Source organism: Phoenix dactylifera, chromosome 14 (genome assembly GCF_009389715.1).
Source record: "Phoenix dactylifera cultivar Barhee BC4 chromosome 14, palm_55x_up_171113_PBpolish2nd_filt_p, whole genome shotgun sequence".
Lineage (NCBI taxonomy): Eukaryota > Viridiplantae > Streptophyta > Magnoliopsida > Arecales > Arecaceae > Phoenix > Phoenix dactylifera.
In genome coordinates this window covers 18,482,106-18,502,114 of record NC_052405.1, presented here as the reverse complement: position 1 = coordinate 18,502,114, position 20,009 = coordinate 18,482,106, and the positions used below count along the sequence as shown (strand labels likewise).

General features: G+C 37.9%; 1 protein-coding gene across 4 annotated transcripts; it reads right to left on the bottom strand.

Annotated features, from left to right (window-relative positions):
* Positions 1–1,693: 1,693 nt before the first annotated feature.
* LOC103698095 (eukaryotic translation initiation factor 4E-1-like) lies at positions 1,694–19,759 on the bottom strand. Of its 4 annotated transcripts, none has more exons than XM_039133861.1 (6): positions 19,339–19,759; positions 17,428–17,593; positions 17,214–17,339; positions 11,406–11,471; positions 11,254–11,298; positions 1,694–1,729 (listed from the first exon to the last, which is right to left on the bottom strand). In XM_039133861.1, exons 1-6 carry the CDS (start codon positions 19,617–19,619, stop codon positions 1,709–1,711), a joined length of 705 nt encoding a protein of 234 aa, XP_038989789.1. In that variant the 5' UTR covers positions 19,620–19,759; the 3' UTR covers positions 1,694–1,708. The 4 variants fall into 4 exon arrangements, with proteins under 4 accessions (XP_038989789.1, XP_038989788.1, XP_008778290.3 ...); XM_039133860.1 differs by lacking the exon at positions 1,694–1,729 and adding an exon at positions 10,911–11,044; XM_008780068.4 differs by lacking the exon at positions 1,694–1,729 and adding an exon at positions 10,955–11,088 and having other exon boundaries at positions 19,339–19,758.
* Between the last annotated feature and the right edge of the window lie 250 nt (positions 19,760–20,009).

Sequence of the window (20,009 nt, the reverse complement as noted above, 5' to 3'; positions counted from 1 at the left end):
ACAAACCTGGAGGCCACCACCTCCGGTTCCTTTTCCGCCAAAGACGGTTCCCTCGCAACCGTGCGCCGGGAGGGTTGTCTCTACCGGGAGACGAGTCAACTTTGACTTCCTCTTCCGGAAAGGGTTCAACCTAGGGCATCACCTTAGAGTCCAAAACTTAGAATATTTTTGTTCTCTTGACCTCCCTACCTACCCAGGGTTAGTTAGAAAATTTTATGGGACCATCACAAGGGGTGGCGATGGTGTCCAAGGGGTAGTAGCCAATGTCTCCATTCTCATTTCAGAAGATCTCATTGCTAGGGTCCTCCACTTGTCTCGCGATGGGATCGCTCCCACACATCCCACGGACAGGACAGAGGCCCTTACGGCCATTTTAGGGAGACCACCCCAATCCCCCATAGAGGAGGTGTCTGCAAATCAGCTTACGGCTGAAATGCAACTCCTCCTGAACATCATATCTAGGACCCTTTTTTCTAAGACTGGTCGGTTTGACTTTGTCTTAGAAAAGGACCTAGCATTGATGTTCTACATTCTACATGACATTCCCCTAAACTTTCCAAAGCTAATCTATAGGTATCTCTGTGAACCCTTAGATAAGCCTAGGCTAAGTCTTTCCTACGGTATGCTCTTTACACTTATCTTTAGGAAATTAGAGGTCCCTATCCTTGAGAGAGAACCCACACGCTCCCTCAGGTACACTAATCATATGGGTGAGGGAACTCTTCACAGAATGGGCTTCCATAAAGTAAAGGGTGTCTGGGTTAGGAAAACATCTTCGTCCACACCATCTGACCCTACTACTCACCATTCACCTAGCTCTGACCATGACCAGGACCACTACACAGCTCCTCCCACTTTTCCATCCACTTTTGGTCCCTCATTCCCAACTGAACCATCCACTTCAGCTGGACCATCTACAACTCCACCACCTCAGCAGCCTCTAGAGGTCAGGATCAGCCCTGAGCAGCTCTGGAAGCTGAGAGATGAGATAGTGAGAGAGCTGCGAGGTCCACTTAGTGCTCCTTCCACCGATGTCATCCCCTCCACAGCAGTCGTATCTATGATGATCGCAGAGGTTAGAGAGGAGATGTCTCACATGAGGAACTTGGTCCAGGGTCAGTATTTGAGCCTTCAAGCCATTAAGGAAGACACGAGACAGATGCGAGACAGCATCAGAGAGGAGCTTGGAAGGCAAAATCAAGGTGCGGAAAGGCTTGCAAATGCCTTAATCTTCAAGCTTGACACTATTCAGGAGAATGTGACCCAGCTAACTAAGATACAATCTAAGACCACCTCAGAGATCATCACACAACTAGGGAATGTATCTGAGGGGATAAGCTTAGTCATGCGACATACTAGACTGAGTACGGGAGCCACATCCTCCACTACTAGACGACCCTAGTGTATTTTTGATTTTATGATGTACAGTCTCTTGAGGACTTTTCTGATATGTATTCATTTTTGTACTTACTATAATGAATAGAGATTTTCCTTCAAAAATCTGTGCAATTTGACTTAGTATCTCTTTATGTTTTATGTGCTTTTTGATGTGATGACAAAAAGGGGAAGAAAATGTAAAGGGATATAAACAAAAAAAAACATTCTTAAGCAAAGGGATATAAACAAAAGAAACATTTTTAAGCAAAAATGTAATTTGTTCTTAGTGGATTCAATACCTCGAGGCTGATTATTTCTCTGTTGGCGCTCCTCAAGGAGTAATCTCCAGAATCTATTCAAGGGATATTCGGAGATTAGTTGAATCATATTAAAGAATTAGATTTTTCCCTCTCTAATCAAAAAAAATTTAATAAAAAAATCTGAACAAAGTTCGAACAAAAGAGAATGCAAATATTGAGGAGGAGAATCAAAATTATAAGCAATTTAAATTGAAAGAATATAAGCCAAACAATTGAGTGTATGCTTTGAAGACTTATTTAATTCCAAATGAAAGGAGGAGCCTTAATTTCAAAGTTTACTAACTCATACATTTCAATTTTGGATACACTAAATGACTAGATATTTAAATTCATTTTGAAACTTTACTACAAGTCAATTCATATCTGAGCAATTCACTTTATAAATACTCAATATTTTGTCATCATCAAAAAGGGAAAGATTGTGGAGTGATTGATTAAACCTCTATTTGATTTTGATGAGCTCAAAGTATTTGAGTATATCTTATGTTATACTAATGAATTCAATCTAGTATATCAGGCATATATTTGTATATTTTCAATTAAGTGCCTCAAGCTTTGGTTCAAAATAAGTTGGACAAGTATTGAACCCTATTTGAACCAAGGGCTGATTCTCGAGTCGACTCCGGAAGATTACGAGTCGACTCCAAATGATTCAGAGTTTCTGGCACCAGCTCGAGTCGACTCCGATACTCTACGAGTCGACTCCGACTGAGAACAGAAAGAAAGACAGAAAGTTGGTTTTCAGACCCTGTCAGCGAGTCGACTCCAGAAGGCTTCGAGTCGACTCCGATGCTTGACGAGTTGACTCTCTACAGATCCGAGTCGACTCCAAGGAGTAACAGACAGAAAGACAGAGAGGTGTTTTCTAGACCCTGTTACCGAGTCGACTCCAGAAGGATGCGGGTCGACTCCAACGTTTGGCGAGTCAACTCCTAATCATGCCAGAGTCGACTCTCAGAGAAAAGCGGACTGAAAGGCAGAGAACCAAACTCAGTGATCCTGTGAACGAGTCGACTCCGTGAATTCTAGAGTCGACCCCAAGTCAGCAGAGTCGACCCCAAGTCAGCCGAGTCGACCCCAACAAAGTGCGAGTCGACTCCGAGGCAGCTCAGATCAACAGACAGAGGATCGGTTTTTCGGGCTCTGAGAGCCGAGTCGACTCCAAGAGGATCCTAGTTGATTCGAGAGAGAAATGCAGAAAAATAGATCTCTAGAATTCTGAGAACGAGCCGTCTCCAAAATGTCGAGTCATCTCCAGATCTTAGCGAGTCGACTCCAGGATTGGACCGAGTCGACTCCAGATCGGGACAGCACTTTAATTCAAATCCTGAATAGTGGGCGAGTCATCTCCAGTAAAGCATGAGTCGACTCCAGCAACAGCCGAGTCGACTCCAGAACGAACAAATCGACTCTGATCCCAACAGATACATTGTCAGGAGGTGCAGACTATGCAGAATGGCTACAAATCAGTGTCTAACGGCTATTTTTCAAAGGGGACTGTTTAAATAGCCAGAGTAAACAGTAGTAGACAACAAGAGAGTTACTCCATCTGTGCATTAAGGCATTTCCAACTACCAAGAGTCCATTGAGAGAAAAGAGAAGCAAAAAAAGGAAGAAACGCATTCAATTCATTCCTAGAAGTTTTTCCTTCGCATTCAAGGCTCTTCTTCTGATATCAAATCTTCAATGTACTCAAAGAGGAGACTCAGAGTTCGAGAAGCCCTTTCTTCCTCTTCTGAAATCTGTTTGAGGGCTTCTAACTTTACTCTATTCATATTGATTCATATTTGCTTTTTAAGAAGCTTCCTTGTATCTTTTCACAAACTATTTTTCTTACTTGATTCAATCAGGGGATTGAATCAAGGGTTGTAAGATTTGTTGGTGAGCCAAAGGAAAAACCAACGATGTAAGGGTTTGATTGTAATCCCGAAAAAACAATCGGGTAGTTCTAGTCGGTGAGCCTGTGAAAACCGACCGAGTTCGTTGTGATCTCGCGAAAAGAACAAGTTGGATTGTGATCTTGTAAAACAACCGGCTGTAATCCAAGGGATTATAGTGAACTCCCACGTGAAGCTTGGGGAGTGGACGTAGGAGCAAGGGTTGGCTCCGAACCACTATAAAATTTTCTTGTGTTTGCATTGGCTATTCGTCTCTTCCAATCTCCTCATCAAGTAGCTTAATTAACCTGCTTGCATTAAAATTAAATAATTACTCATTAAGTTTTAAATTTGTCAATAATTAATCCAAATCCAATTTATCCCTCCTCTTGGGTTGTCTCCTTGGGCAACAGTCCCCATTACAAGCCTTGTGGTTGCACAACAAACTAGCATGAATCTTGACATAATAATATCGAGGTATGAAGGAAGGATATCAATAGTATTTTATCAACATTAAGCTTTTCCATAATAGGCAATCAAATAATTGGCCAGGTAAGCAGGTGGGAGGCTCTCCTTACTCAGAGAGTAAGATCCTAATTAGAGAACCACCTTTAGTACTTTTCTTAGACACCAATTAGATTAATTGTTCTAGAATGGGTCTGCTCAAAGTTTTTCAACACTATGACTTAATATAATTTTTATTGAGGGTTTACTAGTCTCATGCACATTCTATAATTGTAACATATTGAACATGTCTTTGTATATGTACAACAAATTATATATCTATCCCATAGCATATATAAATTATAACCAACTATCATGCATCATGGCTATCTCATATCATGTACAAATTATTACCAATTGATTGGATCAATTAACATGCTTCAACATATCTTCATATGAAAAATTCATATCATGACATTTTATTATATATCATATTATATATAAATCATATAATTCAGCATTCTTCTAAACATATGATATTACTATCTCATAGTAATTTTAACAATCATTCATCATGCATAATCACTTGATTGAACCAATTAAGGTGGCTCTGATACCACTGAAGGGTTTTAGCATGTTATAATGCGCAGCGGAAGCTAGAGATTTTAAAAATTTCTTAATAACGTTTCTTAACATTAAACCCTTATAAGTCTAGATCACCTTAATAGAAGCAATCAAATAATATAATATAAATGCAGAAATAGAAGAATACCTCTAACGCTAATCCAGTATGCAGAATTTTCACTAGGTGCCCAAATGTTCACCCTCCAACGTTGATCCACATGAAAACTTAATTCAAGTCTTAAGCTCCAAAGACTTTGATCCTTAATGCAGAATTCTTCTAAAGAACTCTAATAGCTTGCTTTCCTTCCTTTCTGTTTTTCTTTCACCTTCTAAAATCACTTCTAATCCTTTTGTCCTAAAGAAGACCACCTTGTCTTGGATTAGGACACCCTAGAAGCAATGCTAGAAAGAGACAAAGCCTTGTAAGAAAGAAGGGATAAGGGAGAGAGAATGCGGTGGAGTTGGAATAATGAAATCCATGGAGCACTAGCCTATTTATAATAGGCGTAGGGATGCATCTCCAAGGGATGCATCCCATCCACACATCCTCTCATGAAAGGGCACCATCTAAAGGGCCATATCAAATAAGAGGAGGCACAAATCAAGTGAAAAGATGTATCAAATGATATGTCCTTTCATGTGGTGCCATATTTTGACCAAGTCAACATCACATGCCAATCACATGTCCATCACGCCTCACCTCTTGATCTTTCATGATGATGATCCAAGGGCTCCAATGCAAGGCGCCATTCACTTGACCCATTATGTCTTCATCCAATGGTGGAATTAAGATCCAATGGTCAATTATGATAGCCATCCTCTAACCCAATCCAATTGGGTTAAACCAACTCTCCATTATGTCTTCATCCAACGGTAGATCAAGATCTAACGGTCTAGATCGAATGATTTATTAAATCTAATCCAATTAGACTCAAACCAAGCCAATTAGGTGCCAACTCTTGGCTAACCCATATTAGAACATGATCTAATCAAATTAGATCAATTAAGAATCAGATTCGAATCCAATTCGAATCAGGAGCTAAGGATTTGCAACACCTGCTAGGATGTCTATCTTACAAACATGATCTAATCCAATTAGACCCTTGATAAGTTTTTTTATGTGTGACCCATTGGATTCCATACTTAGCCAGCAATAGGTGTGAGTGCGAGTTGACCCAACTTGATTAGAACTCTTCTAATCGATTTAAGTCTAAACTGCACGAACCCAAACTTAACAATTAGAATCCTTTCTAATTGGTGATCGAATTAAACTCTTTAATTCGATCAAATCTATAAGACAAGATTGACGTCTAGCAACATGTCATGTCTACCCGGAAAATATGAAATTTGGTATAAATACCAAAAATACCCTTCAGTGGTAAGTTACTGTGCAATTCAATTCTTCAATCAAACTGCATTCCGAATATGTATATGAGTATGAATATATGTCAAACTCAATTTCATATTCATATATATTTCTCAATCTTCTAATGATAATTCGAATAATAAAACATTAGAAACTCTTTCTAATTTTTATTCTGCTTTGATCAAAGGCTCCCTGAATTATCATATGATTAGAATAAATAGGATGCGATCTTCTCTTACTAGAAGTGATTAATTCTTTGTTGACATACTCATAACCTTCATACATAATCCACCATATCCAGAAGACCTCGTACACAACTTACTGTCATGAATGAGTGTAAACCAAAATATGGATTTATGTACACAAGATACTATGATGATCTCAGGTCAAAGGATCAACTGCACAACTCCCACTAAGAAAATCATCTTTTGACATGTAAGTAAGACTTCATAAGATTTCTCTTTGTAGGTCAATTCAGTGAACTCATTCCTCTAATGAGCACCCACATCTTTGTATTAGTGTCTCCACACAAATGATTGTGAGATCAATCACCCTCTGCATCGAGCATACATAAGATGTGCCAGTCTTTTCGGTAAACATTGATCCCCGACTTAATGTACCAATGACTAGGAATATTTAGGATTAGGATTTTAGGGTTTTAGGTCTCACTAGTATGATCTTATCATAGCCTCAAAACCATTGCCCTAACCTAAGGGGTTTATCACAAATATAATCAACAGCAAATGATAAAACACAATGCCTTTATTCATAATTAAATGTCATGTACATAATTTGGAAAATCAAAAGAAAACCCTTCGCAATACATATTGCGATTGGTTTGTAGGGCATCTACTCTTTCAGAATCAACATCCAAGCTTTCTGACAGTGATTCTAAAAGTGATTTTTTTTAATTTTTATCTAAAGGCTCGAAAATTTCGCAAATAAATTTCGTCTAATTGTTTTATCATTTTCTTATTTAGGTCAGGTAGTTTGTCTAGGTCAAGGGGTTTTTCTTGCTTCCTATGTATGTGCAGACTAGAAACCATTAGTAATAGAACTCGTTTTAGATTGGAACCATCAGTCATTGACTGCAGTCTTCAATCACACAGTTAGTGATCTACTTTTTTTCTCTATTTTTTTCTCATCGATCTACATACTTATTTGCTAAATGTGATTATACAAAATTGATTGTGTGATATTCTTGAACATGAGGTCCAAGACAAGATTGAGGAGACAACAAATACTACAAAAAGATCACCTCCATTTCTATAGATAGATGATACAAAAGAATAATAAATAAATAGATAGAGACATAACAAAATAAGAACCTGTTCGATAAAGTAGATAGCAACTTCTACATTTTGCATAATAGTTACAAATTTTATACAACAAAAATAAGACATGTCATGCTACATGGCTCAAAATGTTGGGCAATGAATATACTCGGCGATTGTAAGTTAAATTAAGAAAAAAAAGAGTCTTAAGCTAGATTTCCGATAAAATTAGACCATGAGAAACAAGAAAAATTGAAGTGATAAAGTAGTGGTGCCAATTAAAATAGCATGACCTAGAGTTCTAGATTCAAAAAGCTCAAGTCAAGAGGGTACATCGAAATGAAGGACAATATAAGAGAAACCCCACTTAGAGGATATAAGAATAAGAAAAGGGAGAAAAAAAAGAGAGAGAAATAAACCAAATAATAGAAAATAAAGGACCCCTACAAACGGAGACCTCAAGGAAACCAATACACGAAAATGATTAATGAGTTCCAAAATAAGTTTATTCTCTTCTCTCTTTCTATGTTGACGTAGCTGTCACTTCTTTGGAAGGAAACACATGTATTTCTCCCACTATAAGCTCTATCATATCGAGACCATAAGTTGTTCCCAAGTTAATGTGAACCTCCTAGAATTTAAAGGCTTATTGATAGAACCTCCCCATTCTTGCAATTTATTTTAAAGTTATGGGAGCATCAACCTTTGTACCACCGCAGTCGCTTGCTTGAGTGGTTTCACAACCATTACCTAGAGCAAACAATAAATGCCACCATTATCTCGGGAAGATGGAGAGTTTATGGTATCAAAGCCTTGTTGGGATAATTCCAGCAAAACCTTATTCTTTTCTTGTTCCTCTTGGCTTGTCCCTTTTCTTTCTTATTTGTTCAATCTTCTTTGATCCATCCCAATCAACATATATATCAGAGCATCATCATTTGGGTCATCCAACCTTTCAAGTCATCCCTAAACTTTATTGAGACAATAATATTTATATTTCAAATTCATCAACTGACTATTTCTTATTATCTAGTAGATCGATTTCTGCTACTTATATGCTAGTTTATTATGATATCTAAAGACGAACTTCTACTGCACTTGGATTTAAATTTTACATCATTTTTACTGATGGCATCAGTAGGTATACATAGGTGTACTCAATGAATGAAAAATCCAATATTAATATCTCAAACATTTAATATTAATAAGTGAATCTTTATTCAGTCTTCCAATCAACTATTCTTAGTGTGATAAAGCTAGAGCACTCATCAAGGGTACCTTCGTAGCCATCATTGATACTTGTGCTACTACTCACTAAGTCCCTTGTCGTCACAAACCCTAGCAAAATGGTGTCAAAGGAAATTGGCTTATCAAGCTTGCTTACTACATTATCTTTAGCTTGAAGCATCCTCCATTGTTGATTTTATTAATTGACCATGCATTCCCAGGCATGGTATTCTTCTCCCCATTAAGTCCAGTTTAGCTCCCCACAAAAGTACTCTTGGTTAAGAGAATTCGGCTATGCATTTTATCCCTATTTTGGTCCATATCACAAGGATAAGCTTGAATCAAGTCTACGCACCGTCTAATTCTTGGGCACAACAATATACACAAGGGTTATAGATAGAAGCCTTGAACCTACAAGTAGTTGTAAATACATTCCACATTTATTTGATGAAAATTGCTTTCCTTCTGGAAAACAACCAGTTGTTACTCCACTAGCCTCGACCGGTTGCACCTATGTCTACCTTTTATGCTTCCAACTCAATATTCAAACTTGAGCCAATCACCAAATACACCATTTGCTTCATAATATGTCGATTTCTTGTAGTGGAGATCAGCCTATGTCTTATTCAAGTCCTTCACCTACTTGATCTTCAATGGACATGCCAAGTCCTTCACCTAAACCTTCAAAACCATCTCTATTCAACAATTTTATTTGGTTGAACCACCATCTTCAAATTAGTTTTCAACTCTTTGTCTCCCTTCAACCCTTTTGACTGAATAATTCCGGCTTTGTCATGAATCTCAGATTTTATATTTCTTCCTATATATTTTGTCCTCTTATTTGATTTATTCCAAAGTAATAATATTCATGGCATTTCCTCTTATTTAAATCAATTTTTTCCTCTTATTTGCTTCATCAGACTAACAATATTCATGGCACAAAAGAAGATACACAAGACAAATTACTTTCTTACTTCAATCATTGGGAAAATAGAAGGCTCGTGAATTCAGTACCTGAGAACGGTTAAGTTCCTTCAGTTCTAGGTAGCAGAGGAAACTAAACAACTGATACTATTTTATTTATTTTTTTTGATCTGCTTTGCATCCAAATGAAAAATAAAAAAAATCATGCAGTCCTGAAAAAAAAATGTATGCAGGGGCAAAAAGGCAAAAATATACGAGGGGTCGTAGTTCTCAATTTTCGTTTTGGTAAACCAGATGTATTAAACTACAGGAGAGTAAATACATCCCCAAGAGTTAGAATTCTGGGACTGCTATTAGGTTAAGTCAAGAGAACAATCGCAGCCGAAAGTTAGACTGTACATGAATTCAGCAGTAAGAACAATTAGGAAAAATAACTACTTCAGCACAGTGAACAAAACTCCAGCGTGAATGAGGTCCACAATGTATAAGAAGCCTTTTTACCTCACCAACTCCTTCAGGAAAAGCTTGGAGTCCAGCAAGTGTGGAAGGATTTCAAACTCCAAAGAATTTTTGCCATCCATGTCCTGCTTTTGCCTACCTTCCAACAATGTAAGGTAGGATTAATGATATTTTAATGGATGGGTCCTGTGATTATGGTAAATGGGGCTTAAATTCTTTTCCTTTTTAATGAAGCACGTGCATAGCACATGCAAGATAGTGGTTATAGGTTCCTCACTCAGCTGCCAAATTTTGGTCATGACTGAAATTGTTTACCCTAATCAAGTAAGTCCTGTTACTGCACTAGGAGGAATTTAAGATGTCAAAATTCCAAAAGTTTCTGCTTGGAAAAAAGTTCTTGACCTAGAATCCTAATTGAACTCACAGAATATTTGCTTACCATAACGATGCGTCAACCGATTGCTCAAGAATCTGTCTGCTTAAGAGATTCCTCCGTGAGTTATTCCATCTCTTCATCCCAAGGTCATCATGGAGACACTTCAGGTATTAAAAATTTTTGCCTCCACTGATGCCCCATGCAGTGCAAACCCAGGCTCTGAAGAGTCAGGATTCCTTTGACATGTGACCAACATAGCATTCAAATGCATACAGAAACCGGAAAAGCCAAAAATTAGCTTGCAATTGGTTTGTGCGCGGGTGACCCTTTTGCTCCAAAAGCAATATGGAACCATGAAGGGATTAGTGCACCAATTGGAACATCCTGGCCATTTCATGGTGCTTTTATCACATGAAATAACAGTGATTAATGTTATCCATCATTTGCTAACTCTGCAAGCTATTGTTCTCTGTTCCTTTTTTAAAATTTTAATTATGCCTGCAGATGACAAAAAGAAGAGAAAGTTAACAGTAACGTTTTAGCTGGTTATCAAACACTTCTGATCCTCTATAAATAATCGGGAGCTTTTCAGGTTGATTTTCAACTAATGAACACAACATGCATGTGCCTTATCGCTGTATATAAGATCCCTGAATCCAAGAAACTCTAGACCAAGAGGAACCATAAGTTCAGAAGGGTGTACTTCAAACAGTCATATGCAGATGTCGAATGGTTATTTGTAGAGACCACAACAAACCACAGCTTCGTATACCCATCTACAAAACAATACAGGATAATAGACTTTTTCATGTCAAACTACCTGCATAGATATGACATACGCAAAATCCGCCAAGAATGAGAACTTTTCCAATGAAGAGCGATGCAGTTTATAGCAAGAAAAAGAATTCAAGAAGTTATAAGATGAGTCATTGCATAATATGTTTGATCAAATATTCATACAAGTTCCATAAGATGGAGATCATACTGTATATCGAGTCTTAGCAACTTTATCAAGCTTCTTTGCATCATCCTGCAACAATTGACAGGATCATGAAAACCAATGAGTTGCAATGAATCGTGTCATGCAAGCTGTAACAGAGTCTACGATGATTAATGATTGTAACAGTTGGAACTTACATGAAATATGTACCCAATTGTGTCATTATAATCCAAGAACTCCTTCCACTGTCTCCCAATACTTAGCTGTCAATTTAAAAATTAAGAAAATAAAAAGAAAGTTAATATGGGATCTGCGATTGAAGCATAAGTTCTCTTAGCTTTTTAGTCATGCTGCGAATAGGTAAAGTTTTACCCTCTTCACATTGTTTCGTCTGCGATACAAGACAAATTTTAGTTCTGAAATTTATTTCTGCACATTTTAATTTTATTTGGTTACTTGGTCATAAGAAGATCTGTTTATGAACAACTACGTGATACAGCCCCCGCGTTGAGATGCAAATAAAATTAAAATGTGCAGAAATAAATTTCAGAACTAAAATTTGTCTTGTATCGCAGATGAAACAATGTGAAGAGGGCAAAACTTTACCTATTCGCAACATGACTAAAAAGCTAAGAGAACTAAATGAGAAAAAACAAATGCATAAAACAATAAGATGGGATCTGCAATTGAAGCATAAGTTAGATACATGTCTAATTAAATAAGGGATGCTGAAGGAAGCAATGAACTAGAGAAACAAGTATTTCAAGAGAGGATGTCATAAGCAATCTGGAATAGTGCAACAGAAGATAGAGAATCTACCAACCTGGTTCATCTCCAGCGATCTTAGAGTTTAAGATCTCCAGCGATTAAGTCAATATTTAACTTACCTAGCCATCATATTTGTTGACCTACAAGTTACTTAGTCTCCAAGTTACTTATTTTAAGTTTATTTGGTTACTTGGTCATAAGAAGATCTGTTTATGAACGACTACGTGATACAGCCCCCGCATTGAGATGCAAATAAAATTAAAATGTGCAGAACTAAAATTTGTCTTGTATCGCAACAAAACAATGGGAAGAGGGTAAAAGTAGGAGAAAAGAGATGCAATAGAAGGAATAGAGGAGAAGATGCATAGAGAAAATAGACAATAACAGAGAGAAAAATCTCCATAGAAGGTGTTACTTCATTCAATAAAATCCATAATTGTACATAATTCGCTGCTCTCCATGGACCCATATTTGTAGACATTTGAACAATCCTAAACAAAATTTCCTAATCATAAAGGGCCTACCAACTTACATACAATGGGCCTAATTCTCTTACATTACTCAAAATAGTACTCCTAATCAACCCAACACTCTATTGTATTGTTCCTATTCACTTTCCATAAAATACTAACCCCGTAATTCCTTATGATCTCGCATAAAAGGCCATCAAAAAATCTATCTAAATCACAATCTTAATGAGTTTGAAGCTTTTCTAACATGACTTATACCCAAGTAGGAACTTTAGATTATAATCCAACTCAGATTAGGACTCAAAAATTCCCTGGAAAAAATAACACTAAAAATCGATTATAAGAAAAGAAGAATTACATTACCTTACCCCCAAAAGAATTAATAATACTGAATAAAACTAGCAAATTAACTGAAAATAAAACTGAATGAAACAACTAAACTAAACCTGATTTTGACCTAAACCATTTCACTAATGAAACTGCCCGGTGCCTAAGCACTAAGTGGGTGCCTAGAATTCAGAACAGTCCTTAAATATATAAAACAACCAAAGAAATTACAAATTATGGGCGCTTTCGGCTTTCTATGCTTTAAATACAGACCATTCTAAGACCTGTCCGCCAAGAACACAGCAACAACAGATGCTACCGTCCAACCCTCCCACCAACAACAGCGGCCTTGACTACTAGGGCCCTGCGGTCGCCATCAGCAATAGTCATAGTCAAGTCACCATAACTACCTAGGTCCATAGAAGTGGCACCAATGTTGGGAATCAATCCAAGACAAAGGGGTTTAAATGGACAAAGAAAAGGAAAAGAGGAAAAAAACTTAGATCAATCACCTACTCTAACCTCCACTATCGAGCATCATCCCTGACTGCCAAGCAACACCCCAAGCCATCAAGTGCCACCTCCAAATCGCCTCCTTTCTCTACCTCTCCACCTCTCCAAATTTTAATCTTTAAATAAATAGATCAGGCACTAGATTAATCATAGCACGACCCGTTGGATTTGAACCATCAATTCTGAGCTCCATCTCCAACTTTCTTCCTCGATTTGTTGCCAGAAAGGAGCCGCTGGAACCCTCACCGGACCGAGGTAAGTACCCCCCTTTCTTCTTCTTCTCTCTGTCTTGACATTGTAGCCTGATTGGCCTTGTTTTGGGACGGCGAATCATTGGGGAACCGCCCGAAATAGGGAAGCTTAGTTTCAGACTATTTTTCCTCGCCGTCGGCCCTTGTTCGCCACCGTCGGCCGCTGAGGTTAGTCGAGCCTGCCTCGCCACCTCCTGCCGCCGTCAGGGCTGGCAACCACGACCACCCTTGGATCCTATCAAGAAGAAAGGGAGAGACGGACTCCCCTATTTTGGAGAAGAGAGAGTCACTCTCTTCTTTCTCTCTCCTCTCTCCTTTCTCCTCTTCTCTTTTCTCTCTCTTGTTGGACTCTCTACTGGACTTTCTCTCTCTACCTAAACTTTCTCTTTCTAGTCTCTATAGGGTAGTTAGATCTAGTAAGGACTCTTCATAGTGATTTTGAATTGACCCTAGAGAAGGATCCTGGAAGAAGAGTCCTGATCCAGGATCGTCGACGGCGTGTCAGCCCCCGCCCTGGCTTTTGTCAAATACTGTTATATTTGATCACCCTATCTCTGTTGAACCATCTATGCCCTAGTCCGAGCATGAGTCGATGAAATCACCTTAATCGGACTGACCAAAATGCTGGGCACTCCTACTTGGTCAGCTTATGAGGATGTTAGAATTTAGGGTTTTTATTTTAAAATAATTATGATGAAATTCTAATGAAAAGTATAATTTTAGAATATTAGGATCTGAGAAAGATTTGTAGAATTAACTAGAATTATTAGTTGGATTGCATTCGCAAAGTAAGTAATGTAACCCTTTTGCTAGATTTATGGGCAAATTATAAATATTTTCTAAATCGAATTATTTTTGATTTATGAATTTGATGCATGGTGTTTCATTATTATATGTGCCTTTTTCTATAATATTGAATGATTTTTAACGTATTGGTTTTGATATAGATTATGTTTGATTGAGTTCGGTATCGCATCTTAGACAAATGTTAGAATTGTGAGACATTGTAAGTTGAGTTAGTTAATGAAATAAAGATTACATATTATTAGTTTAAATTATTCCACTACATATTTATGATATCATGTTGAGATGCCTTGCATGCTCGTAGGGAGAGCTCTCTATGAGTGTGCGGCGGTTGCGACGACCCCCAGCTCGCGATCTCGGGTCGGGGGCATGACACTAGGTAGCCCATATAGACAAACCCGCTTCGGGTGGACACTTGGCAAGTACTTCCACCTTAGTTGCTTAAAAGGGCATGTTGGACACTGCAAAATGCAGATCAGACTCTACTTGGACTGCATACCCCTTAATCAAGTAACTAACCTGTCACTTGCAAAACACTTCATCCTCCTCCACCCTTAAATCCTGTATGATGTGTCTTAATCCTCAAAAAAGGGGCTTGAGAGCAAAGAGGGAGAACAAGCGAAACAATGTTGGGCGGTTTTGGTGATAAGAGGACAACTGCCACTGATATATGATGCTAATAGTGGCAAATTAGGTAAGTCATCTTGTATCTTTGTTCTTCCTCTTCTTCTTCTTCTCTCTATCTCTCCCTATGAGGCTACTAATGTGGGTTTTGCTCGCATCAAACAAGTAACATGCAAAGAAGAAATGAGGCTACTTGTACTCACTCCATCAGACCTAACACTTGACTTCACATCAGATGAAAGAAAACTGAAAGAAAGAAGATTGATTACATCCATCAACATTACATCATCATCATTAACTTATACTCCTAAGCAGGGCAGCCACCATTTATAAATCATCTAAAAGTGGCTTGGTGACCAAAACATGGCTCATGACAAAAACATAACTCCACTTATAACCTAATTATTAGTTAGCCATTACTTCATCCCTAAGTAACTTGTTGACCAAGTAAACATAGCTTGTTCACCAAGTAAACATGAAATAAAATAATCATTACTTTTGCCCAAGGGACTTAGTGGCAGAGCGATACAATAGAAAAATAAAAACAAAATGCTAAAAATTGCATGGACTGAACAAATTACTCAATAAAAAGACTTTTAAGAATTACATAACTCAATTAAATTAGACTTGATTGCTACAACTAGAGCACTCAATAAATGCTCATTGCCCGTGGTCCATAAGTCATCCATAAGCTTGACTATGGTCACTGTATCATAATGAAGAGGAAACCTAAACTTTCATGAAGATAGAAAAAGTAAATAATGTTTAACACCATTCATAGCAAGAATGATCTACTGCCTTTATGATATCATCTAAAAATGATGCTTTATAGCAGTGAACCTGAGATTATATTTTAATTACTCAACGTTGTTAGAAATCTGAAGCAAGAATAATATTCAAAAAAATATCTATGAGATTGTCTTTGTCCAGAACCCAATGGCCACCTTCAAGAATTAAGAAACCTCTCCAAGTCCAATTAATAGTGCAGTATAAAGATCCCCCCAAGCCGCAACTCGGAGAAACTATTGACAATCCAGGAGAGAAACTATTGACAATCTAGGGATGATGAGCAAAGGCTCTTCAAGATTAAGAATGCTCTCCAAGTCCAATTACTAATGCAGTATAAAGATCTCTCCCAATAATCGACCTAGAGAAACTATTCAAAATCTAAGGATCAAAGTCCGCAATCTCTGTACTAGGTACCATATCGGTACCTTATCGATCGGGTACAGTACGGTACATCTCTGTACCGAAATAGCGCTCTAACCATTTTTCTCAATTTTTATCTCGATATGCCTCGATACAGACTAGTATACACCTCGGTATACCTCGGTACAAGTCGGTACATTTCGGCACAGAGCGGTATATCTCGGTACGGGCGGTATGAGGCCTGTACCGACTTGAAGGCATTTTTCGTACCATTTTTCTTCCGGTATGGTACAGTGCGCGCCATACTGGGCGGTACGGCAGACCATGCTAAGGATGATGAGAAAAGCCCGTCATGCAAGCATCATGTATTAGTTTTTCACAACAAACTCATGATTTATTTTCAAAAGTAATCCAAATTCAATCTCAGCTATACTCTTCTAAAGCATCTTTTTTTATCATAAAAGTATTGATTGCATCCCATGTTAGGACCTTAATGTGAAAAGGGGTGAAATATAATTTTACTTTTCTTTTTGCTATCTTCATTATGCATTTTTGTACTACATCACTTTAAGACAGCTAAAAAAGTATACCCCTTTAGGTTGTCATATGTCAATTTGTTATCAAATTGTAGTCTAGGCTAGCAAGTTAACTTGCTCTAAACAACCTTATAAGCGTAATGAGATGTCACGTCAAATTCTTGTTAGGTTAGATGCATTATTAATTGATGACATGCAGAACCTTAGACAACATGTGCATGCCCTAGAAACTACACAAGTCCCTGTCTGCACAATAAGATGTTAAACAATCAAATGCAAAACATTTTCATCCTGACTCGAGCATTTCCATAATTATATTTTATTTGGCACTATCTGCACATTTACCCAGGATGTGTCTGTATTAAATGGGCAGCCAGCAGTTATCTACATATTTGTCATAAAGCAATAGGACAAAAGGTTGAGAAAGAAACATCTTCCTTGAAGTTTTCCATGGAATAGCAATTTAGAATAATATCAATGACTTACAAAAGGGATAAGCTTGTAGAAAGCAATAAACATTTCAATTATTTCAGCCTCAGTACAATAACAGTACAACTAAATACCTGAGCAGTTTCATTGGCAGCATTTTTTGTCCATAAAGCTACTTTTTCCTGCTTCCCACGGACACTAACAACTGCTCCGCAAATTTCATCGCCATAGTCAAATTGCTCACCAATCATTGCCAATAACTAGTACGAACAGTTGCAGAAATTGTGCAAAGAATAATTAGTAAATAATTATCAAGTATTAAACAATATTAGAGGGCAAGATGCATACAGTATGTAACCAGAATGTATCTGCTTTTCCTCGAGCACAGCTAATGGTCCATTTTCCTCCATTGGCACAAATTGGATCTTCCCATTTAGGCTCAATTTTGTATTTAAAGCAATGAAAATCTGCTCCCACAGGCAGCTTGCTTGGATGACGAATGTTATTGTAGAGGCTGGAAAACATTCAAAAATATTTGTTACAGATTACGCCCAATTACTATAAGATTAGCTTTCATTGTTGTTTTTTTCTTCTTTTTGTGTTTGTGTGTGCGTTTAAGACCAGTATAACATGAGCAACAAACACAAAACTAGCTGAGCAAGAACTACAGCAAAAAAAAATAGAAACAAAGGATTGTTCAGATAACCAAAACAGCTTCTAAATTACGCAACAAGAAAAAAAAATGCAATTGACAGTAATATGACCTCTAAGTAGACATGTACAGTCCCTAGAAGGTACTTTAGTAAGGTTGGAATTACAGTAGTATAAGTGACAATCCTAAAGGATAAAATGGATCTACACCCAATGTAAGGTGAAATATAATAAAAGACAAGATTTTGGTTTTAACTGACAATTTTGTTTGGACTGATACGGCTGAGAAAATAATTATAATTATATCAGTAGTTCACTCCTTTTTTGAAAGATATGCAATCTGCATCCTTAACTTGTAACACCAATATAAGGCCAATGTATTAACAATGACATTTCTCCTATTCTAGAGATAAGAGATGCTCACGAATAACTTAACAGCCAATAATCAATAAGATAGGACCATCTGAAGATCAACCAAATGTGCAGTCTGAAGTGATAAATTTTGAGTTACACACCCAACTGACTTTATATTCTCATACTATGCACTCCCGATTGAAAGTAGTAAAACAATTATATTGCATTACTAATTCACCCATATACACCAGTTTCAACTGGTACTCTTCGTAGACATGAAAATGGTTTGGTAGGTTTAATTTGTTGTTAACAAATGGAGGACTTCTTCATAATAAAAGAGAAGTTCATTGGGTATCAAAAATAAATACTCATCAAGGGTAACATAGAAAGACATTCCAATTATACTTAGAATCCCTAGCTATATTTAAGTAGGTCATTTAGGTCTTAAGGGACATCTATTACAGTAAATTTATGAAATAGATTAGAAGGAGGTAATGCAAATGAAATATAGAGTATTATGTCGTGATCCCTATGCAAGTCAATCATCTGGAGTACTATGTTATGATTCCCATGCAAGTCAATGATCTGGACTACTCTATAGATCATCAACAATCTGACATGATCCTTTGCTTGAAACAAGCAAGAATAAATATAAACATTATTCCATTAACATAATTTCCAATTAAATACAAATACTGTATCTGATTCTATACCTATTTCAAATCCTTGAGTCCATATCAGCACTTAAAAAACCAAAACCCACAGTTTCCTCCTGTCAGCTCCTAGCAATGATTATACGTACACAATACACGAAACTAAGAATCGAGAAGTAAAGATGATTATCCATTCAACCACGGAACATCAGTGCCCTCTGTTTCTTTTGTAAAATAAATGGACCTGGAGGCCCTATATTTTATAGATGATATGAAGTAATGATTCTACAAAGAGATAGTTTCAAGCATAGAAATCGGGCCACTCGGCAAATTGATCTTCACTACTCTCCCAGGAAAAACCACAAGCAACCTGACGCTTCAACATATAACCACGAAAGAAGATTTCCAATCTGAGTCTGGGACTTCATTTCTTCGACGAATCTCAAAGGCTCTTGTAAGAACAGTTGGATATCCAAGACATCTCTACAAATTAAACCAGTTATAGCAGCAAGAATACAAAGAATGACATCTAAACAATAGAAAACCTCGACATAGTGGGTGAAGATTGCTTCTGGGGAGCCGAATATGCCAACATGCTCACCTCCAGAAGTCTTCGACGGTGACGAAAGTGTGGACAGGTCTGATGGAGCTGCCCCAGGCGGCCTGCTTGGCTTTGGCGGAGGGGTTGTCGAACCAGAAGGTCCAGGAGTGCTCCAGGGGGTGGGGACGGGGTCCCCCAATGTCAACCCGCCGCTCCACCGGCGGTTCCGCCGCGCCGACCTCTGCGATCTCGCCCTCCTCCAGCTCTTCCGGCAGCTCGCCTTCCCTTTCTCTCCCCTTCTCTTCCGAAGGCCTGGCAACAGTCACCGCTTCCTCCGCCATCTTGCTTGATCCCTTCCCCCTCTCTCTCTCTCTCTCTCTCTCTCTCTGTCTCTCTCCTCCCCTCTAAAACTTTAGAGAACCCACGGCGCAGGAGAACCCTTGCGACTGAAAATTTTGACAGCTGGCCCTGCAAAGTGGTAGCCTAGCCGGCAGGATAAAGGAAATTTGGCTTCCACTTCTCGTGCGAGTCGGCAGAGTTAAGAGTCGCTGGACAATGTAAGTCTGCCAGACCGGATCAAACCAAGTTTTACCCAAGATCGGTGCGTCTGTATGGATTCTAACTTGGATCCTCTTTTCACGGGATCGGCCAGGGATATTATTAAGGAATATTTTTTTCCCAAATATCTTATATAGAACCAAGCTTTAATACCAAATTTGATATAAAACTAC

Coding starts and splice junctions, on each gene's coding strand:
- LOC103698095 (XM_039133860.1), bottom strand. CDS start 19,619: ATGGCGGAGGAAGCGGTGACTGTTGCCAGGCCTTCGGAAGAGAAGGGG. Junction 17,340..17,427: donor ATACATTCTGGTTACATACT/GTATGCATCTTG, acceptor TGTTCGTACTAG/TTATTGGCAATGATTGGTGA. Junction 11,299..11,405: donor CAATTGGGTACATATTTCAT/GTAAGTTCCAAC, acceptor CAATTGTTGCAG/GATGATGCAAAGAAGCTTGA.